At 41.2% G+C, this 25,704-nt stretch overlaps 1 protein-coding gene across 2 annotated transcripts in view; it reads left to right on the forward strand.

Annotated features, from left to right (window-relative positions):
- Positions 1 to 25,704, forward strand: part of prmt3 (protein arginine methyltransferase 3) — a 75,345-nt gene that overhangs the window by 43,061 nt on the left and 6,580 nt on the right. For both annotated transcript variants that reach the window (XM_034221079.1, XM_034221078.1), the window contains exons 12-15: positions 1,844 to 2,031; positions 5,386 to 5,472; positions 21,631 to 21,681; positions 22,558 to 22,645. In XM_034221079.1, the coding sequence (XP_034076970.1) occupies positions 1,844 to 2,031; positions 5,386 to 5,472; positions 21,631 to 21,681; positions 22,558 to 22,645 (414 nt within the window). The remainder of the gene's footprint in view (positions 1 to 1,843; positions 2,032 to 5,385; positions 5,473 to 21,630; positions 21,682 to 22,557; positions 22,646 to 25,704) is intronic.

Here is a 25,704-nt window from a genome sequence, read left to right on the forward strand (position 1 = left end):
AAGCATAATATCAGTTATTTAATTTGTGATTACGGAAGTTTACTTTGTGTGTACTTTGAGTGCAAGTAAAGAGGATGTTACGTTTTCTGGAATCTGGTGATCATATGGGTTCAAGAAATATAACAAATGCTGTATTTATGCGATGGTGAATACAACTGTTCCAATTCTGTGATTTGACCCACTTTTTGGTTTGTACTGTAAGACCAAAAGTATGTGGAACAACGGTTATATTTCAGACAATGCTTTCGTACCAGTTCGGTAGGTTTATGTGAGGCCCCTTCCTGTGTAAACATGACAAGACCACTGCACAAAGGTGGCTCCATTAGAAATGGTTTTCCAGGTTTGGTGATGTGAATCATTGCTGACCCAATCTGACACCATTAACTGATGCCCTTGTAGTTGAACGGGAGCAAAGCCCTGCAGCCAAAATGTTGTGGAAAGCATGATCTTAATAGTGTAGGAGCTTAAAGTTTATTAGCAAATTAGCATTTATGGGAAAATTATATTTTGAACAATGCCAAATCTTTGTTTTTGGGTGTCCATATTTGGGCCATCTAGTGAACAACATGGAAGAATTACAAAAGTAGGACAAAATGGTCATCAGGTCATTTTTTGTCCGTATGTGATGGATACAGTCATTAAAGAAGCCTCATGAAATTGATGCAAAGCTCCACACCCACAAGATGTTAAGGCGTTTTCTGATTACATTTGTTGAATGGTTTTCGAGCCGTTTAATTTGTTGATATTAAGCACGTCTCAGCACTGAGAGTAGAAGTTCATGCTACCAGAGTTTGCCCACCCTTTCCTTTAGTCATGATTTATGTTCTTACGTTTTAGAAGAAACAAACCCCTGAAGGGATTCACTCATCGCTGACCAGGCTGGCCTCACAAAGGATTGCATTTTGGTCCAAAAATATGAACTGTAATTCATTGTGTTTGGTTCTCTTGTTTCTTTTGGATGTGTAGTGCATTGAGGTTGAAATACATCCTGATTAAATGCATTGTAAAAAGGTTTATACAACCAATGATACAAAAACTTAAAAGTGGATTTGTTTTCAGTTTTACAGATATTTTAAATGATTTTTGTATTTGTTATTTAACAATCAAAAGGAAAAATACATTGTTGACTGAGGATAACAAACAAGCAAATGCACACATTATTACACACATGTTTTGTTCAAAGAAAAGGGCAGGGCTTAAAGTTGCTCAAGAATTAAAAATGAAAAGATTCATTAATGCTGTGTGCCCAGAAATAATGACAAAGACTATAGAACTGTAAATCACATAAGAAGAGATTTACACAAATTGCTACACAAATACAATTCTTCATAGTTGAGAGAGATCAATCATATAGCAGCTAACTTTACGCTCTGTGAAAATAAATACAACAATGTTTAAACGTGAAGCCTAAGGGCAAAATAACTGCAGTCGGGTGCAGAAAAATAGTTGTTTGGGACCGGCTGGTTGCCAAGGTCCTTCCTCTGGCTGCATGCCGGCTAACATCGCTAACAGCACTGCCTGGAGTTAGCAGCACCAGAGGTGCTACTGTAGCATGTCACAGGTGTTCCCCCTGCTGTTATCTTTCTCTCTCTTTTGCTCTCTCTTTTGTTGCTACCACTAATTTGTCTCGTTTCTGGTTCCTTTTGATAACAAAAGAAACTAAGAAACTCAAGTGAGTACAGTATAACAGTGACGTGAGCAATGTAGGGTCTACCAGGTGATGCAGAGAAGGTTGTCATGCTAATATGTGTATTTGACTTGTAAACAATAAATTGCATTAAGGATATTTTCGTGTTTATGTATGCATGTTGTGATATGTCCTTGACTCCCTTTGCTCCTACAGTCTATCCAGACCTCTGCAACATCAGCCTGGCACTAGTTGGAGACCCACAGAAGCACCAAGACCACATTGCATTCTGGGACGACGTGTATGGCTTCAACATGTCATGCATGAAGAAGGTTGTGGTGCCTGAGGCTTCGGTGGAAGTCGTGAATGAAGACACACTTATCTGTGAGCCTACAGTCATACAGGTAAACAATCTTTTTTTCTGGCAAGGACATTTATCACTTTTATCTTAGGTTATTTTATTGTGAATCATCCTCATTCATTTCTTGTGTATAGTGTTGAAACTTAAAAATCAGTCAACCTGATCATGTTTTATTCATATATTAAACTGCTTACATAGACATAGATCGTGTGCTGAGGAAGCCATACTTTCTTTAAAGGGTGATACTGACAGACCACAATGCACCTGGGTTTGCATAGAGCTTGTTGCTCAAAGAAGACCGATTACATTAACTCTTTTAATAAATATAAAAATATAAAATAAAGACTGAAATGTTGCCGTGAGACTAAACGTTTATGGGAGACTAGTTGTGTTGAGATCAACCGTTATTGACTATGTGCACCGTATTAAAAAAATGTATAAAGCCGTTGCCAGGGTCATTCTATTTCTGGTTGTCCATGCGTTCGTTTGTCAGATTCTTGTGAACATATTATCTTTGGAAGAGGGGAATTTGCGCAATTTTGGCAAAAAATATCACTTTGACTCGCTGGTGAACTAAATAGATTTTGTCATGATCACCTTTGACTTCACAAAACACTGCTTTGGCCATGCCTCAATAATACATATAGCAAGTTATGCCAATTTTACACTTATGTCTAGTAGGAAAAATGTTAAAGTGACATTTTGGACAGACATGGTATTAATCAACATGATGTGTTGGTGGAGGAAAACCACCATGATGCAAAATCTAGTTTTTTGTCCCAGTGATTAGACTGGATCCTCAATTGTGTCGACTGTGGACGACATCAACTACCCAACATCTGATAATTGTATTGTACCATATGTCAGTCTCATGATCCTAGTGTACGAGGCTAGTGGAACCTACAGATAGGAAAATTAGAGTTTGCTGGACCCATGCTGTTATAGCTATAGACAGGAAATGAGAGCAAGAGTTAGCTGTGGAGAGCAAGATATGGCCCTGAAAGTGTGTGTGTGTGTGTGTGTGTGTGGTGTGTGTTGTGTGTGTGTGTGTGGTGTGTGTGTGTGTGTGGTGTGTGTGTGTGTGTGTGTGTGTGTGTGTGTGTGTGTGTGTGTGTGTGTGTGTGTGTGTGTGTGTGTGTGTGTGTGTGTGTGTGTGTGTGTGTGTGTGTGTGTGTGTGTGTGTGTGTGTGTGTGTGTGTGTGTGTGTTGTGTGTGTTTGTGTGTGTTGTGTGTGTGTTGTGTGTGTGTGTGTGTGTGTGTGTGTGTGTGTGTGTGTGTGATATGATGTCGTAGCGCTGGGTGATTGATATGTCTAATCCTTGTTTAAGTTCCTCTTCAGGAAACGTCATTACTCTCAGCAGCCTGTGGAGAGAGCGGTTTTCACTGATGGGAGAACACACATAACGGCGATAAAACAAACGCACACAGTCGAACATATAAGAGCACATATACCTCTTGGGAAGCTTTCTGTGTAGGAATGCTCTAACCCCTTGTCTCTCACACCATCACGTGTTTCCTCATCGACTGGCCCGTTTGCTAAGCAGCATGTCCTCCTCGTGATGAATGAGGGGAGAACTTGATATAATGGAATTTGAATCCTCTAATCGATAGTTTCTCCCCTCCAGTGACAAATAGACAGTCCCTCTGCCCAAATTACATGGACTCTCATCTATTGCCTCCCGTTGATACGATCCAATAACATTCCATTAAGGCTGGCTGCTATTCCGTAAATTGAGAGCCCTTTCATGGATTTATACATTTGTGCAAAACAGATGAGGTTTTTTTCACAGTGAGAACAGATAGGAATGTTCAACTTGATGAATGTTTAACTTGCAACCATTTGAAGCAGCTTTAAAACTGCCTTATATAACGTGTTTCATGTCCAGATTCATAATGTTAACTGTCTAGAAAGCAATTTTGCAACATCAAGTGTCTTGGTCTCTTAAAGGCACAATCTGCGATCCACATGTAAACCTGCCAGGGATTATGAAATGGATAATGCCTGATGAAGGGACAAACCCCGTTCGTACCATGCACATGCAATAATACTTTTTGTTTTGCAATCAAAATGTATGTCTCAGGCCAGTCTAAAAGGTTATTCAAAGGAAACGTTGTTCACTATACTTCTCTAAGACAAATAGGACACACTTTAGAAACTACTTCCAAACTGACTCAGCTACAGTCTATAGTATGAGCCAGAAAGCTTATGTTATCCTAGCAATATTTAAAGCCAATAACATTGCATGCAGTGGATAAATGGTCAATATGTTCTGATTTTTTTAGCAACCATACTTGCTAGCTAATCAGCCATGTCCGTGTCCAGAAATCAATATCAAGATCTTTCTTCAGTTGCTTAGGCTAACAGAAATGTCACATATTATTGTAATTACATTTAGCTTAAGTTGTTGCATTAAAGTGTGAATGGAGGATTTTACTGCCAATGTTGCAATTGTTACTCATATAAGATGCAGCCAGTGCATTCATTTCAAATGGTGAACGGTTTCACTGGAGCTACTTGCTAGTATAAGCTTGATGCTAAACAAGCTATCTAAATACCTGGCTGAAACTACAATCTTGCTAATGTGATATTTGTCTCCTTTGGACATTATGTTCACATTTACAAAGTTAATTACTGTGCTCTTATTAATGAGAGGTTATTTTATGGAGTCTTGATTTCATATTCAGCCAGTTTAGATTTCTACTCAAGAAACCATATTTTATGAACAGATATACTCCTGACCAGTTCTCTAGTCTTGCTCTAACCATCTGCACGTCGTATCAGCTATGCAAACATTGTATTCATTAGTTAATCATTCTTTAGTTGTTATACAAAAAAACTCTAAACAAATAAATTATGAAAATATCATTATTTGGAAGAGGAAAACAAAGACTAATGGTTATTTAACTACCAAACCTACCTTTGTAAGCATCTATAAAAGTTTACAGACTGACTTCTAGGCTCAACTTTGATCGACTGAACTTAATGTAGTTTTATGTACTGAAAGTTTTTAGGGCATTTTAGTGACACAATTGATGCATTTAGTACAGACCTAAACCTGTATCATTTTCTGACCATATGTGTTTCCCTGTATGTCCTGTTTTAGCCATGTTATTATAACAGATGAAACCAATGGCTAGAGAAAATATGCTGTGGCAGCAGTGTAGCAACATGAATGTAAATACCTTTATTATACCAGTGTGAATATTTGTATCAAAAATGACTTTTACGAACAAATGTAAGAACCAGTGCTGTCAGATATTCCATCCAGAACAGAGAGCTGCTAGCTAATCAGATTACTTTTGTACCAACTGCATGTTGTTATTGTGTTGCCTGTTTATATTTTGATCAGTATTTATCTTTGCATCACATGCTGTGTTTGTTTTTGACTTTCAACAGACGATTGACTGTAACAGGGTGTGTCTGTCTGAGCTGGAGTTTGCATCAGATTTCTGCTTGAAGATAACAAAGAGCACAGAGTGCACGGTAAGGAAACACATACAGACACTGCCCACTTGCACACAATGATATTGATACAATTCTAGAGTTTGTAAAGTTGTTAAAGTACGAGCTTTGTCTTCAAACATGCTATTAAAATCTAATTATTTCAATAGTTTTGTCTGATAACTGCATGCAGTGCCTCTACAGTAAAAAAATAAAACACTACCCATGTTCCATTAGGGCTTAATTGTATATAGCATTTTATACTTTGAAATGTTGCTAAGGTCTCTAATACAAACAATTGGAGGAACATTTTATAAGATTTTGTCTTTATTTTTTCCTTGGCAAGTTCTTTTTAAATTCAGATTTAGTCCAAACGTTAAGGGTTACACAAGAAAAATGACCTGAAACAAAAGTTTGCACATCCACTGTGACCTCCTGTCATTCATCAGAGATGTTGTGTGAAAGGAACAAGGCAGTACGACCAGCATAGACATCAGTCAGCTCATGTTGATGGATTATGTTTCTGTATTTAAGAGGATTTTTGTCAGTTGGATATTTAATAGAGTTTCAAATCGAATCAGAGCAGTGAGGCTAATGTGACTCTGAATTACATGTCATACAACAACATAGTGAATGTTCACAGCCTGCTCGCCCTGTCATTCTCTGAATCACACCACCACACACTCGCCTGCACGATCACAATCTCACACTGGAGCCTGAAATAGTTGCAGTGTGTTAAAAATGTGTCGGCCTGGCTTGTAGATTATTGTCCTGGTTATACAGCCACTGAACCAAAGCTGAGTTATTTGTGGAATTGTACTTGCCTCATAATTTTTTAACCAAATTCAACAATTTCTGAAGTCTTCAGACAAAAGGTAGCCATTACTGTATACTGTAGTTTAGCTAAGAAATAGTTTAAAAATAAAGACCTTTTTGAATATTAAAGCATGGAAACATGTCACAGTAGAGGCACAAAATACAATGAGCATAATAGGGCTTGACAAATCTGATTAAAATGTTTTTTACACAGCCTGATAAGTCTTAGGGGAAAAACACATTTGTTTTCTTTAATTACCAAATGTGTGTTCTCAAATGAATAACTTATGTTCACAAATTAACTAACTATATCATTACATCCTTTTAACAGATGTTTAAGGGATTTCAAAGATAATTCATCCCTGTTAACTGACAACATCTCCAATTTGTTCACCAAATCAAGCCCTATTGAACCATTTGACTCACTTAAAACACAATCAGAAAATTGTGAAAAAGAGTCCTATGTAAGATATTTAATGAGTCATTGGAACCCTGGCTGAACCTGTGAGCTGTGGTGTGTCGTGTCAGTCAGCTTGACCAATGCAGATTGCATTGCGTGTCCTCAGTGAGGGTCAGCTGCAGGCACCAAAGCACGGAGAATGGTTTATGAGTCTATTTGGTGAGGTGCTGGCAGCCCTTATAAACCGCCCCCAGCCATCCTAACCCACTTCCCCTGAACTTCTCACAGCGGCACATTTCTCTCCGTCTACAGAACAGCCTCACGACTGCAGCCTCTGCCGCTCTGCACTGTGAGAAGTGATCTGCCAGTAGAAAAGCCTGTTGTGTTGGAGCAGCTTTGTGTCGTGCTGCAGAGTTACTGCACTGTCTGGTGTATTGGTTTAATGGATAATCAATAGGTGGTTATTATCTGGCCTGTGCTCCCTGGATAAGGCCAGTGAATTTAATGGGATTTGTAAACATCCTCTCATTTTTCCTGTCTTTTCGGCTCTGTAATTGAAAACATCCAGTTTCTATAGGACGTAAGTACAGTCATGTTAGGGGTTCTGCAGCAAAACAGATGATGAGACCGCATGGCACAGAGCTGTTATTTTTCAGTTTTTTATCTTTATTTTATTAGATTTTTCAGATGCACAACCACTTTGTGCTTTCTCGCTGCAATTTCACGCTTGCAAACGTCCTTTAAAAGAGGTTAAAAGAGCATGTAATGTATGTGTCTTGGTGTATATGATTTATCATTTGCTCGTGCTATCATACTTGTTTTATCCAGCTGTTTCTGGCTTTTACAATGCAGGTATTCTGTGTAGAAGTTATCAATTGTCCACATTTTAGATACTCGCCTGCAGTATCCAGCCTGCGTGTCTCAGGATTTACAGACGGATTATTGACCTGCAGGAGTGGGGCAATGCTACCATAAAGATACTGATCTGCAGTCAGTATTGGCTGCAGCTCCTCAGTAGTATTTAAGGTTAGGGTGTGTGAAGGGTAAACCGCTCCTGGACCAGTGCTCGAGGATGGGTGAGAGAGAGCTGCTGCGCCTCTCTTCCTGTGATGGAGCGCCTGCTTTTGTTCTCCCGCCGACAGTCCATTCATCAGCTCAGCCTGCCTAACCTTGCATTAAATGAACAGCACAACCCCTGCGTCTGCGCCGTTCACGCACAAGACAGATCCTCTCGCTCTTGCATTTTTTGTAATCCTTCTTTTTCTTGCCTCCCCTTTTTACATATCACATGTTCTGCATCGTGTATGCTGTACATCCGATCTGCCTTTGTAAATCGTAAAGCTTAAAACGTCATATACTGTGCAAGTGCTGAAAGTTTTATCAAACTTGGATCAGAAATTCACTCAGGGCATCTATACCTTTTTTTGTTTAAGCCCCTACAGCTCTGTGATCCATTTACCTTAACTGTAGATCAGGTAGAAAAAGAGCCTCATCCCTTCCCAGAGGCTGAAAATGATGTATGCTGATGGTAAGGCGGGAGAGAATAAGTTTGTGTCTGTAATTAATTCTGACACTGCTGTCTCACTGCTGTCTCACTGCTGCTGATGTAGCTACTGTCGAGCTACAGAGGAAAAAGTCTCTGCAATCCGTCTTTAACCTGCTTTCCATCACATTTAAATTGTGTGTGGGGGGGTGGCCTTCTGGACTGACGGGGCAGGCACTCGTCACCTTCAAGGTTGACTTTCTGCACATTAAGAAGGGAATTGTTAATAGGGAAAAATACTCTTTAACTCTTGACAGTATAGTATTCAGATGAAGTGTATCACCTAAAAGTAAACAAGAATTGTTTCAGCAGGCTATTTATTTATATCAACATCCGAGAATACAATTAAAGTGAACGATTTGCACATCGTCCGTTTACAGCTCTTCCATAAGCATTCTGTTATTTGCTCAAGAATATTACATGGTGGAATTGCTCAACAGTCGTTCCATTGTCAAGCATTGGAATTATTCAATGGTGCTAGTCTTAGGGTGCATTCACACCTAATAGTCCGCTTCTCTGGTGCGCACCAGACCACAGTTTGTTACATTGTTTCATTTTTCAGAAGGTTCGGTTTGCGTTCACACAGGCAAAATTCAAACGGACTATAAACTTTAAACACAAGTCATGTGCTCGCAAATGCTGTTCAACAATTGGTCAGACATTAAGGGGGTAAAAACGCAAATCCCGGACATTTCTACCGGAGCCTCCGCCATGGAGCATCGGCAGGTTATTTTCATGCTGTTGTTAATCTGGAGAGCATATCAACAGTAACGGCGCATCCATCTTCTCCCGCTTATCCGTGGTCGGGTCGCGGGGGTAGCAGTTCCAGCAGAGAGCCCCAAACTTTCTTTTTCCTGGCCACATCAACCAGCTCTGACTGGGGGATCCCAAGGTGCTCCCAGGCCAGCGAAGAGATATAATCCCTCCACCTGGTCCTAGGTCTACCCCTTGGTCTCTTCCCAGCTGGACGTGCCTGGAACACCTCCCTAGGGAGGCGCCCAGGTGGCATCCTTACTAGGTGCCAGAACCACCTGAACTGGCTCCTTTCGACGCGAAGGAGGAGCGGTTCAACTCCGAGTCCCTCCCTGATGACTGAACTTCTCTCCTTATCCCTAAGGGAGACACCAGCCACCCTGCGGAGAAAACCCATCTCGGCCGCTTGTATCCGCGATCTCGTTCTTTCGGTCATGACCCATCCTTCATGACCATAGGGTAGGAACAAAAATGGCCCGGTAGACAGAGAGCTTTGCCTTCTGTCTCAGCTCCCTTTTCGTCACAACGGTGCGGTAAAGCGACTGCAGTACCGCTCCCGCTGCTCTGATTCTCCGGCCCATCTCACGCTCCATTGTTCCCTCACTCGAGAACAAGACCCCGAGATACTTGAACTCCTTCACTTGGGGTAAGGACTCATTCCCTACTTGGAGTGGACAGTCCATCGGTTTCCTGCTGAGAACCATGGCTTCAGATTTGGAGGTGCTGATCCTCATCCCAGCCGCTTCACACTCGGTTGCGAACCGATCCAGTGAGTGCTGAAGGTCACAGACCGATGAAGCCATTAAAACCACATCATCTGCAAAAAGCAGTGGTGCAATCCTTAGTCCACCGAACTGCAGACCCCCTCCCCCACGACTACGCCTCGAAATCCGATCCATGTATATTACAAACAGGATTGGTGACAAAGCGCAGCCCTGGCGGAGACCAACCCTCACCGGAAATGGGTCCGACTTACTGCAGAGGACCCCAGCTCTCACTTTGGGAGTACAGAGATTGGATGGCCCTGAGTAGAGACCCCATACTCCCGCAGCACCTCCCACAGTAACTCCCTGGGAACTCGGTCATACGCCTTCTCCAAGTCTACAAAACACATGTACAGATGTAGCACTCCAGATCGGACTCACATGGCTGTGTCCCAGTCAAAAGCCCAGCGGATGCCAGTGGCTGGGGGTTTTGCCAAATTGCTAGAGGGCGTTGCCCAATTTCCCCATTTGTTCAATTACAGGATTTAACCATGAGATGGCGCTTCATTCACAAAATACACAAAGACAACTGGGTGTTGTAGAACTTAGTCTGTTTGCAATGTTTGCAGCTCTGCAGTTGTGTTTGCTGAATACTGTAGCATTTAATCACTTATTTGTTACTGTATGGTTTTCACAGGCTACTATAATGAAAAAACATCAATATTTTAGATCAAATAAAGTATATAGTTTGCTTTATGCAGTATATTTCTTGTAAAATTGTTGGGGTGTTTTTACACAGTACAGTAGATTGAAGTAAATCAACTTATACATTAAGATAAGATAAGATGGACCTTTATTAATCCTGTGGGGAAATTCAGTAGTTCAAACAGCAACAGGGTGAGAGTGAAAAACAGGACAGCACAGATTCACACAGATTAATACAATCAAAAATAAGATGAGCGATAAAAATAATAATAATGAGAAACTATGAAATAAGAAATGAATAAAACTAAAATGTAATTATCATATCATATATTATAATGTATTGTATTATTAAGTAATATCATACATTAACCCAATTATAGCAGATGCCACATTGAATGGATGAACACATTTATGCATCAATAATTACAACAGAGTATTTCTAAATACAAGTTGTAAAAATACTTATATGTATTTAATATTAACCCTTTGGAGTCGACCGTCACGCCGGCGTGATCAGATCACATGACCTGTTCAAGCCGGTGCCGCATAAAAACAACAGTCCGGACAACATTGCCGTGTGTTTCTGTCGAAAGTACTGGCTTGAAACTATATCCCAGTCTTTGTTTCATGCAAAAAGACCCAGTAAACACGGAGATACGATGATATAAAGTTAATACATTTCAAAAGTATGAAAAATGGAAGCACATATTTGAATATCTTCACCGCATTTGATCATTTTACGAAACGGAAAATACTGGAAACTGTAGATCCTGCTCAACAGGATGTATATGTGTATTTCTGTCGAAAGTACTGGCTAGAAACGATATGCCAGTCTTTGTTTCATGCAAAAAGACCCAATAAACACGGACATACGATGATATAAAGTTAATACAGATATATTTCAGAAGTATGAATAATGGAAGCACATATTTTAATATCTTCGCCGTATTTTATCATTTTACGAAACGGAAAATACTGGAAACTGTAGATTCTGCTCAACAGGATGTATTTACCAGGGAGGGGGTGAGGTAATCAGGTAAACGGAGTGATACGAAACGAGACGAAGAGGGACGGCGGGAACCGAAGAGAGACGGCGGGAAATGGAGAGAGACGAAGATATACGAAGACAGGCGACGGGAGACGAAGAGAGACGGCGGGAGACGGCGGGAGACGAAGAGAGACGGCGGGAGACGAAGAAAGACGGCGGGAGACGAAGAGAGACGGCGGGAGACGAAGAGAGACGGTGGGAGACGAAGAGAGACGGTGGGAGACGAAGAGAGACGGTGGGAGACGAAGAGAGACGGCGGGAGACTGCGATTGAAGTAAAGTGACAGACAAACATTGAGAATTTAGATATAGTTAGATAGATTTAGAGTTTTGAAGATTCAACTATGATGAAGAGAACTCTGAACGTGAGTCAAGCTTTAAGCTTGTTTTTTGACATGGAGGAGGAGGAACCTGTGATGTTGCCCTCTGTGTTGTAGTTGACAGAAACCGCTTTGAAGCGTGGCACAGATAAAGACAGAAAAAACTGATTTTTGTACATAATGTGTGTATATATATTTGTATTATATTTATAATAACACTTTTGCCTTATCAGAATGAAATCCCATGCTACCTCAATCAAACTTTCACATTATCATGGTGACATCCCATGTATATATTTCCAGCTTTTAAATGGTTTCGTTGTGTATGTTTGTGTTACATATGAAAAATAATATCATTTTCAAAATCTGTTTTTACGTTTTTTTTGTGATTTTGGGTCCAAAATGTTCATATAGTATCTCAAAATGAAAGAAATGACTATCAGGTTATATAGGTGAGGTTATCCTTAAAAAAAGATACCAAACATTGACATGCCAAACATTTCTTAATGGGGTTTAGTAAGACAAATCAAAAGTATGTGAAAACGGCCAAATTAGCCCAGGACTCCAAAGGGTTAATAACATAATGATTACTTTCAGATGATAATACTTTTCAGGGTTAGGTCCGGTCTGACAGCGCTTAGCTCTGTGCTGCAGAGAAGATCACTGCTCTAAACAAAGTCAAAACGAAATAAATATAATTAATTATGATGAATACGTTAAGTCTTGTTCATTGTTTTTCACTTTTATTAAATGTTTGATATTTCCGGCACAGACCCTTTCATACCGGCAATGCGCGATAGAAGCAACATGACAGTTTAAATATGCCAGTGTTAATTTCGTCAACGAAAACTATGACGAAAAATGTTCGTCAACGACCTTTTTTACATGACTAAGACGAGACGATGACGAGCTAAAAATAGATTCTTGATAACTGTTACGACCGGCTCGTAGGCCACAACGGAAAGATAACAAAACGTACACGAGTTTCCAAAAACCACGGCACATTTATTGCGGTTGTTAAATATAATGCACAAAATAGATGGACGAGGGGAGAGAATCGCCGTGTTACTCCTCATGCGGCCGGCTTGGAGAGAGTCAGGGGCCATGTGACTCCGGGCAGCTGGGCTTAATAGCACCTCGGTGCCGGCCAGGTGTCCGCGATCGCGCTGATTGGCCTCTTCAGCTCCACCCCACCGTAAGACCTGTAACACACAGGCTCTGGGGCCGTCACAATAACGAAAACTATGACGAAATGTATATTTAGTTTTCGTTGATGAGACGAGACGGACTAAGGTGTTAATGATGGACTATCGGACATTCAAAATGCAGCATATTTCCCCCAAATGTCTGTCAAAATGCATTCTACGTTTCTAACTTGCAATATCATTATTTCCGCTCTCTTCACTCCAGAAGAGCGATCTCCCTGTGTCTCTCTGTGTGCGGGGGATCACAGGAGGGGGGGGGGGGGAGAGCTGTGGAATGTGACTCCACACATTCCGATGGCCAATTAGTTTTAAACAAAGAGTTCCCAACATACAGCATAGGAAACATGGGGGGTTGGGGCTGGTGAACGGTATGGTCCTATGGATGTGTCCTAATCAAACTATCTATATATTTTATACTATACTTGCACTGCTTACCGTTTTCATACTTTATATATCTTAGCATATTCATACACACTGTTAATACTGTTCATACTGCTCACAGGCTGATATCTAGTGTATTCATACCCCTCCTCACTGTTTATTCATCATTCAATTCATTCTATATTTTATTCTGTAGATTGTGTACATTACTTTTCACTTTACTGCTTGTTGCACCTGGTTAGAAGCTAAACTACATTTCGTTGTCTCAGTACCTGTAATATGTGCAATAACAATAAAGTTGAATCTAATCTTGAGCAGGAACAAATGTATTTACTTAGTACATATCTGACATTAACGATTAAACACATTTGTGCATTCTTTATGAATGCAAACCGAGTCAAGCCGACTCCGGAGGAAATCATATTTCGTTTATTTTTAACGAAATAAATGTGATTTAATCCACATAATTTACTGTGTTAATTGTTTACTGTAGTATTGTTTAACTTGAAGGTGCCTGATGTGAACATTTCCAGAATGTATTGTCTTAACTTTTTAAATGCCTCTGTGATGTGCTGCTACCCATTTTCCCCTCGGGGACTAATAAACGAATACTATATATTGAATGTCTATTGAATGGCCTTTGTATGTATACAGTACAGTATAGCCCAACCATTTACACCTTCCTTGTTTCCCGTCAAGAGTTTGAATTGGAGAAAAGTAATCGATGGTGCTTTTAAAGCCTATTGCATAATAACTGTGTGATTTGTATTGCTTTTCAAATGCATGTGGCCACCCATTTACACTGCTCTTCCCGTCAAGAATACTGTATGAATAGAACTTAGTTAAATCACTTTACATTTCTGCGAATGAATTTCGCTCCTGATCTTATGCCACTGGTCAATGTTCAGATTTGGGAACCGATTGGAAACATAGGACTCAATCTTTTGCTTCACATTGAGGGGAAGAGGCATTTTCCCATTGGTCCCAGTCCAGTTGGTTATTTTCACCATTCTCCCATATGTTACAAATGGCGTTATGGCCATGAACATATTAGCAGCATAGATCTCAGGGCGATGCTGTCCCTTAAAATTATTATTATTATTATTAGTACTCTTATGGCGCATTTCCACTGCAACGGGGTAGCCCCGTTTAAGCGTCCCTAAGCGTCCTCGCTCAGGCCTCGGGCTGCCTCGCTGGCCGTCCGAGGCCGTGGCGCATTTCCATTACAGTTTAGGACCTGGGGTAGCAACGCAGTGTAGGCGGGGCGATCGGCTTCACATTTCGAGTTGTTCCGTCGAGCTCTCGCTGGATTTTATCATCCCCAATGAGATGTAGGAACGTCGTCACCTCCTCGGTCGACCACGGTGTGCTTTTCTTATTAGACGTAGCCATTTTTGTAGCACCTCCGTTTACAAAATGCTGTTTATAAAAATGCTGCAAGCTTGCTCCTAAATATATATGCGACGCTAGAGATTAACTCGCGCGCGATCTTGTGACGATTCTCTCTGACCAATCAGCAGTCGAGAGTGTTGACGTCACTAGTTCAGCCCTGGCCCTGGTCTGATAGAACCACGATTTTATGGGGCCGGAAAAAGAGGGAAAAAGTACCCGCTAGCCGGTACTAGGCTATATGGGAAGGCCACCAAAAACTGGCCTGGCCGCTTGAGGACGGTTAAGGACGCTTAAACGGGGCTACCCGCTGCAGTGGAAATGCGCCATTAGTGCCAAGTTGTCTCAGACAATCTGCTTTTCCTAATGTGGGACAGTTCTGTGCAAAATGTGGGACACTGAAAAGTCTATGTTAAAAGCCTCAGTCACCTTAATTCATGTAATAAAAAAAATCTCAGGCCAGTAACACTCAAAGCTAAATGTGCAATACCATGCTATGTTACTATTTCTAATGTTATTGTTGTTACAACAGAAGATGTTTTTATTTAAATTGAAGTTAAATGCATCAATCTGGTGCACTGAGGGCAAATTTAAGAGATTTGTGGATACAGCTCTCAACACTCATATGAAACAGAACTGTTCTTACAATGTGTGTTGGAAGGTATTAAATTACTATGCATATTTTATTGTGTAAACACACAGCTGATCACCTGAGAGCTGCTGTTTCATTCAGACTGTTTAAAAAAAACGACGGTCTGATTTCAACAACTCAATGTGTGATTATTATAGCAGTAATATTAGACACTAATAATACAGTAAACTATTAACACTGTACATATTATTGTTTGCCCGTGGGATTAGGATGATCGGTAGTGAGAGCCGTGCTCCATTTGCCTCCGGTTGGATGTGATATAAAAACATAGCGATTATTTTTGTTGTTGTAAACTCACGTGGAGTAAACTACATGTATTAGTGCATTCATTTCAATTTGCGAACATATGATACATTAAATGATCGTGAGGATGATGATTGAAAATCGTTTGTTTGAGCCGGGCTGCATTTCCTGATCTAAAAACATAGCGATGGTTTTGTACTTACGCCAACGTGAATTAAACATTATTTTGTTAAATAAAAACATGGGGATGTTTAGTAAATGATTACATGTCTCTTATTTAGCACAGAATATGATCCTATCCGTGATATATGGATCTTAACAAATATCCGCGATATCAGATACCTGTAGATCAGCTGTTTATTTCACATGGGTTCCAGTGTGGCAGCTTTTTAATCACGGCTCCCCCTGGTGGATCCATGATCCATTGCAGCTGGTTTCATTATAATTAAATGTATTTATCAAGGGGGCGTTTCAAGTCCTGCGGGGGGGGTTTTCCTTTTCAGCAGGGGCCCACCCCGTGCCGATCACGGACCCGTACGGGTAGGCGTCTGAAATGAAGCGCTACATCTGTAGACCAGGATCCTAGCGAGAGTAAAAAAGCTGATCCGTCGTTCCACGACCAGGACGGAATCCGGATTGTTCCTCCTCAATCTGAGGTTCGACAATTGGCCTGACCCTCCTTTCGAGTACCTTAGAGTAAACTTTCCCGGGGAAGCTGAGTAGTGTGATGCCTCTGTAATTGGCACACACCCTCTGATCCCCCTTTTTGAAAAGGGGAACCACCACCCCGGTCTGCCACTCCTTCGGTACTGTTGCAACGGCGCATATGATTATATAATCAGACAACGTGCGATACAAAACATTGTAACACATATAATTAGAGACGTTCTGCAGTAAGGAGGGGGTTTCACCGACGGCAGGTGGCTCTGACTTTTATGTATCGTTTTTAGTTTGATAGTTGTTTTTACTTTACATGACACTGTTCAACCTGTGTTCAACACATCATTCTGCTTCACTCTTTCACTGAAGAAATTAAGACACCCGCGTTCTTGTGACACGTAAATACTACGCTTCCTATGTTTTGGTGCGGACTGCATTCACACCAGCGATTAATCGCTCCAGAGTTCGAGACCACCTATTTTAGCGGACCAGAGTCCGGTTGTTTAGTTCACTTAAGAGGTCTCGGACTGTGTTCACACCAACCCAAATGAACCGCACCAAGCGGCTAAACGCACCAGGGTTCGATTCAACCGGACTATAAAAGGCTGGTGTGAATGCACCCTTACAGTCTTATTCCATTGTTGGTAATGAATGTGCAAAGTTTTGACAAGGAAAATAATGGATGCATTTAAAAATACCATATCTCTGGTTCTTCCACATCAACCTAGACCCTTTTTTAAAAACTATGCATCATGAGACAACTTTTTTAGAATGTATCTGTAGTACTATGTACCTGTAGTACTCTTTTATATTTTAAGGCAATTCTTCAACATTTCTAGTGACAAACGGGAATGGTTTTTGTCTTTATCAAATCCGGGTTCATAATAGAAGTGGGCTGATGGCTTGTGATAAGATGTTGTGTTGTGTGGCACACCAGAGACACCACACCAGGGACCTTCAGGAACCTACAACCAAGTTACTGCTAGTTGAACCCCGGAGAAAACAGCCCGAAAAAAATTCTGAATTTCTAAGATGAGAAAATGTCTTCCCATATAAACAATATTCTCAGGGTTATTAGGATCCAGCATTTATTTAGTGACAACTGGGTGGCTTAAAATACTTGTGACAAGTGCCAAGTATCCCTCACCACGTGAATGATAAGGGGTAGTTGGGATTGTAAGGAACTGCAAATATTATGGAAAGGAGCATTGGCCACCCACAACTCCCCAAATCATAACATAGACAGCTGTTATCTGGAATCCCTGCAGCTGTATAGCTATAGCTAAAGTGCATAGCTGCTGTAGGAAACTTAGCCTTTACCAAGAGTGGTGATGGTTGAATACCACTATTGGAAACTTACAGACACAAATCATCTTCTTGCTTCTGATACTGTCTGTTTATCAATCACCAATATGGCAAGTTGACCATCAGATGGCTATAAGAATTTATCTTCTGTTTGGTTACATTTGTTCATCAAAGGGAAGAATTTGAGATTGATGCAGATTACCCCAGCCAGCTGTGTGAATCTGGCCCTACTGTAACTGTCACAGTAAACAAAATGCTGAGAGGCAACACCAATGTCCGGCTGGAGGTGTGCTGTAGCTGAGGCTGATTGGTGCTCCACCTCGCCGGAGTGGCAGCAGTCGCTGATTGAGGGGGAGATAGAGGACGTTAGGTGGGGGGGGTTGTATTCACACCAACACGCCTGTGAGGCGGTCGTGCTTGAAGCCTCCGCGCCTGGATAAACCCCATCAAAAGCGCATTAGCCCCCTCTTCTCCCGCTCCCTCCCTCCCCCTCAGCGCCCCTCCCATTAGCTCCCCCCTACCCCCCTCCCTACGTCGTATAATAGTATCTGGCCGGGCCACGCAGCTCGCTGACACACAGCCGGGCGAAAGGGGAGCGATGATGAATTGCTCCCTGTTGGTGTTATCCATGATGATAATTATTAATTTCCCCCCCCACTCTTCTCAGAGAATGGGGGCCGGAGAGCTGCAGTGTGGAGCCCCCTCAGTGGGCCGCCAGGAAGCCCACTGTCATCACTTATCACAGACAGAGCTGGGGGCCCAAGGCTAAATGCTGATGAAAATGAAAAGCTCTCATTCTGATTTGTGCTGTTTTGGTGTGTGTGTATGTGTCTCTCTGTTTTAAGTTTACCCTTTCTTCTCCTTCTAATGTCTGTCCGTCTCTCTTGCTTCTTTAACCCTCCATTCTTCCATCATGTGCTCGGATATAGAGGCCTAAATCTGTCAGAGATGACAGGAATTATTAGATAATAACAGGGTTGATCATTTATATAAAAACAATAAAACGTATAACAAGACTGCATTCATTTTTACTAGTGGTGTCAATCGATTGCAAATTAATGATTGATCACTAGTTTAAAGCGCTAGTAAATACACGTGTGCTGTTGTAATAAAACATACACGACAAACTGGTAAGAGAAATACAATTTTTTTTTTTTTTTTTATACCTTGTTATAAGATGTTTACTGAATTATTGGCATGAAGTCCTAAAATGTTCTGACTCTTAGCTAAAGCATCGACAATGACGCCGTTACGGAAAGCCACTGCTCTGTACAATATGCGCTACACGGGGCATGTGCTTGTTTGGTATCATTTTTGGTGCCACTTTTAAACTGCAAGCACTATCTGCTCTTACAGTGGTTACCCTGTCAGCTATGTACCACTCCTGTGCAACTTCAAGAAACTGGTTATCACTTGGATTGGAAAAAACGCCTTTCCACCGTTTTCCCCTCACCTAAGGAGAACGAGTTTGTGACAAACATTTGTCATGGATTAGGTGTGCAGTTACACCGAGGTAGAGATGGTTCTTACTGATGTCCAGTGGTCTCCAGTCACCGCCAATTTCTCGGCTTTCTTTGTCATTGTAAACATCCGTGCTGTAATCACGGTAGGAAGTTTGGTAATGTTATTTTTGAAAGGCGTTAAGGTTTCTAGACCTAATTTTAAACAATACATCATATGACTGTGAAATGGGAAAGCGCTGCTTATAGTGAAAAAAGGGGAAATGAGCGCCAACCCTGCTTCTTTACGGAAATTCTCTTTTAGCTCATTGTTTTGGTAATACAGCACATTTACTGGTTTTTTTACACAGTTGCTTTTAAATCTTATCAAGCAAAGATAGATGCAGTTGAATAACAGCTGGATTTAAAGTTGTACCGTTTTACTGCGAGCCGTAAAAGACTCCATTAAATCCCTTTAAAGGGCCCCCAAGAAATTTGACAAAAATTCTTCCCTCAGACAACTTTTAAACAAAAGCATTACAAGCCTATGATCACCTACTGTAGGCTTTGTCCTGTTTGTGTCAGCTGTGAGTCATCAAGGTCTTTTACCTCTGTGTGTTATGCATGAGGAAGTGGCATACCTTTTTATTCTTTTCAATGTCATTTTAATGGAGCAGTAAGGCGCCCAACTTCTCCGCTGGCTTTGTATTTGCAAGTTTCACTCTGTGGCCTAAATGTTAATTGCCCGTCTTGCTGCTCGTGTGAAAGTTGCACAGCGCAGAAGTGACAATCAATCTCGCTTACGAGGCGTTGTCATCAGCGAGGCGCGTTGAGGATGATCTCTGCCTCTCCGGCTGAGAGAGGTGAATCCGCTCTGCCTGACGAGTAATTACTGCTAATTTCCTAATTACCTCAGTACCGAGCGTCTCTGTAACGTTCATTAAAAGCCATAATTGCATTGGGTTGACATGCTCTTTTATCCACTTTGTGTTCTTTTCTGGCGGTTTAGTTGTGAGTTAGTGCGCCGCCCCCGCCTGTCTCAGTCGATAAAGGTTGATTGAAGCCTCTGTGTGTTGAACATGGCTTCTGATGGCATCATGATTATCAAGTCTGCATGTGTGTATATTTATGTGTGCTGTATGTGAATGCTTTGTGAAAATAAGCTCTTTTTGCGTGCACATTTTTAAAAATAGAATTTGTGAGACTTTTACAGAAGCTGTGAACAGATGGTATTGGATTTAGCTTCTCAAAGTGATACAATTCAATAGGAAACCCTGTAAAAAAGAAACCACTTCCACAGCCTTTATATTTTCTTAAGCCACCTCCCCTATCCTGGTTTCCCCTATTTTTTTTTTAACATTTCTTCACATTTTCTTGTGTTATTTCCTGTCTTTGCCTCTCCCGTTCCTCTCTTATGTCCCTCTGCTTTGCACTCTCCCTCTCTTGCATTGATTCGGCTCTTCTTTGTCTCGGAGAGCTGGCCTCCAAGTTGTCAGCTGCGTCAGGATTAAAAGCTATTAGTTCTGCATCATTGCCACTACAAGTGCGCTCCTGAGATTGATAGAGTGCCTATCTTCCTCCAGTGGGGGGAGAAATGGGAGGAAGACGAGCCTGGGGGCTAGTTTTTACCTCGCATATCTGACAACGGTCACCTGCAGGCACTCTGGCCCTGGACCTCCCCTCAGTTTGTTTTGGATGTGTGAATTGGTTTTCACTCAGTTGTGTTTATAGCTCTGTAAATCCACATCAGTAGACTGTATCTTTTTCAAGTAAGACACCATTTCCAATAAGGCAATTAGTGACATTTAAAACCCAATATGAAGGTACATAATTGTATCATTTTTGGTCACATCAACAACAAAATAAGCTTTTTTGAGTTTCAGACTAGTCAGTTACTCCTTACTTGGTTTTCAAAACTCTTATCAACATTTAAATTGATTCTTTAATAATGGAGCATAGATATGTCAGTTCTGTAATTAGCTTTACCCTAGTAAGCATTATTCAGCTGAACACACAATCATATTCAGTTGGAACAAAACCACATTGGTATTTTGTTCCCCCTCAGTTTTCACACTGCTGCAACGCTGTCACCAAAGTTGCCACCTTTGCTAATTTCACATACCAACCTTTTTTTTTCGTCAGCAAAATTGCCTTTATGTTGTTGCCGGCTGCCTCATAATTTGTTTCTTTTGTACAATGACAAGTCTCCCAGGTGAGCAAAGTTGTTGTTGACTCAGCCTAAAGGAGAAACCACGTTGGTTTGGAGAGGAAGGAGGGTTGCAGAGTGCAGTTCTCACATGAGTCAATACCCACTGTCTCTTTAACTGGGTAGCCACACGACAATGACATGGTGAGCATGGCAAGCCAACTAACCAACATTCCTATTTGTCTTTAGGTTTGGTAAGTAGTGTAAAGATACCTGTAAATAATTGAGGATGAATGTTATTCTCAGTTTGGTTTTACTGCCTTCTTCCTAAACACAGCAGCTCGTTTAGCTTACATTTCTCATTAAAACCCTGAGAGTTGTTCTGCCTCCTGCCTCTGTCAGCTCTGCATGTCAGGGTTGCAATGTAGTCAAACAAATCCAGATGTTTATTATACTGTCACATTCTAACACGCCCCTCATATTTCATTGCAGGCAATTGTGGGCTACTTTGACATTTTCTTTGACAAAGGCTGCAGCAACAAGGTAAGCAGCATCGGCAACAGCCAAGCCATTTAACGGAAACTCAATTATGTTCACGCTTTAGCTTGTCCCTCCTCCCTGAGGCGTTCGCAGGCAATCGACGGGCGTCCTAGCCGACTGCTGATATAAGCACTTACCCAACAGAGCCGGCCAGTTGGAACAGCCGATGCCAAGCTCCGTGAGCAATACAGATATGCCTTTTGATTGCACTGCCTTTTGTACCTGAGACTCAAACTGCATACTATGGATCATCCAGAAAACTAAGGGGGCAACTATGTATCATGTTATTATCTGTTTGCTTTATAAATGCTGGTTAGGTTAGGTTTCTTTTGCAGTGCAAGCTAGGCTATAAAAGTTTAGACACAGAAGTGTAAGAGTGGATTGACTGTAACAGACACCACAAAGTAGAAGATTGATACCAAGGACTGGTGCTGTTCCTTTTAAAGCTGAACAATACTCATTCAGGATCTCCAGTAGGTTTTCCTGTTTTTAAAAACAGGTTTATTCTTCTTCCTTTCTTTATTCCTAAAAAATATCATCTTTACACAAGAACTACTTATAAATAAAATCCCCTTTTAAATTGTATTGCTCTCTGTAACTATTGAATATGGGCTCACAAGAAACTACATAATTCTGGATAGCATGGTTACTTATGTGCTCAAATTAGGGCTCATTGCTAATGTTTTCTGTCGATTTTTCCAGAAACGTATCCAAATTTAATTTTAAAAGTGGTCCATTACTAAAAATAGATTTGATGTGCTTAAACATTTAAAAGTGGTTTAGTTTTTTGCAAAATCCACAATGTGACAAAGTGCTCCTAGCTGTTAGGAGCGTTATTTGTGACGTCAATGCTGTTTTTCTCTCACTATGTTGCACTAGGTGATGTTCTCCACGGGTCCTCAGGCAACAAAGACACACTGGAAACAGACAATCTTCCTACTGGAGAAGCCTTTCTCTGTTCAAGCAGGTCAGTAACACACAGTCCACGTCCCCTTTAGGAAACAAACCGTAGATCTTTTTCAACAGAACATTAAGATCTTTTACTTTGTCAACTCTCATGAACATATTACTTGTCCAAGAGTTTGCATGTGTGGATAAGCTCCATTATGTGTTTCATTTACGTTTGCGAGGTATGGATTTACTTTATTTCATGATTTTATTTTCCTCTCGTGGAGCTTGGTAGTGTGTCATAGCGAGCCGCGGCAGGTAATCTGTCTGTGGTGGAGATGTAGTCAGGCTGGTTGACACCCGTTATCTGTCACCCACAGAGACAGCGAGGGATCAAAACAAATCACATTCAGCCATCAGAGACAGCATGTAAAACTTCATCTGATAGCCGCTTGCAGGCCTCTGAATCATGACACGCTTCAAGAGGAGCGCTTTGCAACTGACCAGTGAAATATTTATAGAATCAGCGTGTTAGAAGATTAAAAGAATATTAAACATTTTAGCTGTGAGGCGTAGCTGTATAGATGTTCTCTGAAATAACAGGTTCAAACTCCAGCAGACATGGCTGAGCATCTTGTGTCACATTTTGCTCTTTTACTTTAGTGTGTCATCATCTGGGCATAAACCTGATAACTTTAGCACACGTGTTTTTACCATTTTGATCAAATCTGGCATTGCCAACAGGGCATTGCCAACAGGGCAGATACTACCCAAAACACTTTTAAAAAAACAAAACAATAATAACAAAACTGATTCTCACAATTACCAGAAAGCAGTGTTTCAGTGTCTGTTAAGTATTTGACATATCTTGTTATACTGTTGCAATAGAGTGCCACAGTGACACGTCCTAAAACCCGGAAGTAAGCTGCACATGGGTTCCTTTGACAAAAAGCAATGCAATTTCTCCATAGGATTTTGGAAAATAGCTCGAAATAAGGTCTGTGGTTGAGACACATTTAAGAGACGGATCACGTTTTGTTCAGTCGGATAATCTCCACATGTCTACCCTACTTTTATAATTTTTGAATTGTAAATCGAATCGATAGATTTATGATCGACTATATATGTTCAAGCTTTAACTGTTACACAGTTTGGCTTTAACGCAAAGTGAAACAAACAGTAGCAAAAACTTTGAGGCAAAATGACATTTTTTTGAGACTTTTAGGATTTCAGGAGGTTTTCTATCCATCGTTTTTCTACTCATACTTGGAGTACAACTGCATACATACTCTGTATTTATCCAAGGAAGTACCTTCCTGATCTCTGAGTGGTTTAGCAATTAACTAAATACAGGACAAATATATGTTTTTATTATTACCATTGAAACAAAACTATAAAAGATGCTTACTACTCCTACTCTGGCTCTGTGCGCGTTATCATAGTGGGAATCGCAGATGTGTCTGCTGATGTGGGGATGGATGAGCCTCTGTGCGAGCTGTCCACTTGCTGACCAGATATTAGATTGAGTCTACTGTAACAAATGACCTGCGGCGGAACGGAGATGCTTGATGTCCAGCGGGCCCTTAGCCACGCTCAGCCGGGGCGATAAGAACATCAAAACCTCTGACGTTGCTCTAACGCTATCGCAGGATTCACACTCCGCTGGCTCAGATAAACACAGCTGACTCTGAGAGCTGAGCACGACAGTATGCTAACACAGTACGGACGCGGGAAGCTGCAGGGCGAAACGGAGACAGATTTATTTTTATTATCTGGTGCAGAATGTCAGGCTCTGTTCCCTCTTTCAATTGTGCAGAGCAGAGAAACCTCATGAATGCAGATGCACCGTAAAGGGCTCGAGAAAGTTCTGAATGGTGGCTTGATGAACATGATGTCAATTATATCATACATATAGCATTTACAATTACTTTTCAAAGAAGTGGGACACCTATGGGTGATTCTTGACCAATGTTTTAGGATCATCACCTTGTGAAGGATCAATGCCTTACTAAGAGACTTGGTGTTTTGTTTTCCTTAGATTTTTCACAAATATGTATACACATCACAGAAGTTACAACATGAATAACTTTTCTCTCCCTATTTCTCTTCTTAAATTCGAAGCGCAAAAATAAGTACCAAAAACCACATTTCCTAAAACAGCCCCTTGAGGCTGGCTACAAAAGCGAGTCAATCCCTACATGCCCCTTTCACACCAACGCGGTTCCAGGGCCGGTTCGGAGCTAGAGCCTGAAAAGCACCGGTTTTTCCTGTTCACACCGCAGCGGAGCCGCCTCTAAGCTCCGGAATCCGGTTAGTTTCAAGCACCAAAAAATGGTCGGTCTAGAAGCAAGAACCGCACATGTCACGCTTACGTCGGAGAGGGGCGAGATTAACCTGAGCTAACAGTTTATGGCGAGTAGCCTACGGAAAATAAAAGTGTAACAAGCAATAGCACTGAGCAAAGTGACTAGAACGCAATCACACACTTATTTAAAAAAAAACACACTTTATAAAGTCAGGCAACACTAACCAGGCTTCGTGCGATTCTGTTTATTTGTACCTTACTTTGACCATCCGTTCACTGTTATTGATCATTGTGGAGAGAGGCAGACCTGTTGTTTTGTATTATAGCAGCTATCGGATGGAATCAATACATGGGCTGCACAGGTTGTCGTGTCCGACTATCACAAGTAGAATCATGATGAAAAATACGCCGGTAAAATGTGCCTGTAGAAAACGGCTTATGCCACAATAGGATAGCAACAACAAGTAGTCAAGATAGTCAGTTTAGCTTCGGTTGCTATGCTAACATCACCCATTTTATACCAGAGACACTTTCATAACAGCGTTGTGATGCCAAACAGCGTCAATTCAGACTGAAACACATTCACTTATGGGGAATTGGGGATATGTATCAGCTGCTTGTGTGACAGTTGGACAGTGAATACTTTACAGTGGCCGCTGCCGTGAGTTAACGGGAGAATAAACTCCGGTGGAAGAGCAGCAGTCTGTAAATGCCGCTGAAACACATTAATAAACAATGAACCAAGGCACTCCGGAGAAAAGTATAAGGTTGGAGAAGTCGTTATTTTATTTAATCTGGCTTCGTATGATTAAAAGCAACAAGATCATCGACCC

This window comes from Gymnodraco acuticeps, unplaced genomic scaffold (assembly GCF_902827175.1).
Source record: "Gymnodraco acuticeps unplaced genomic scaffold, fGymAcu1.1, whole genome shotgun sequence".
Classification (NCBI taxonomy): Eukaryota; Metazoa; Chordata; class Actinopteri; order Perciformes; family Bathydraconidae; genus Gymnodraco; species Gymnodraco acuticeps.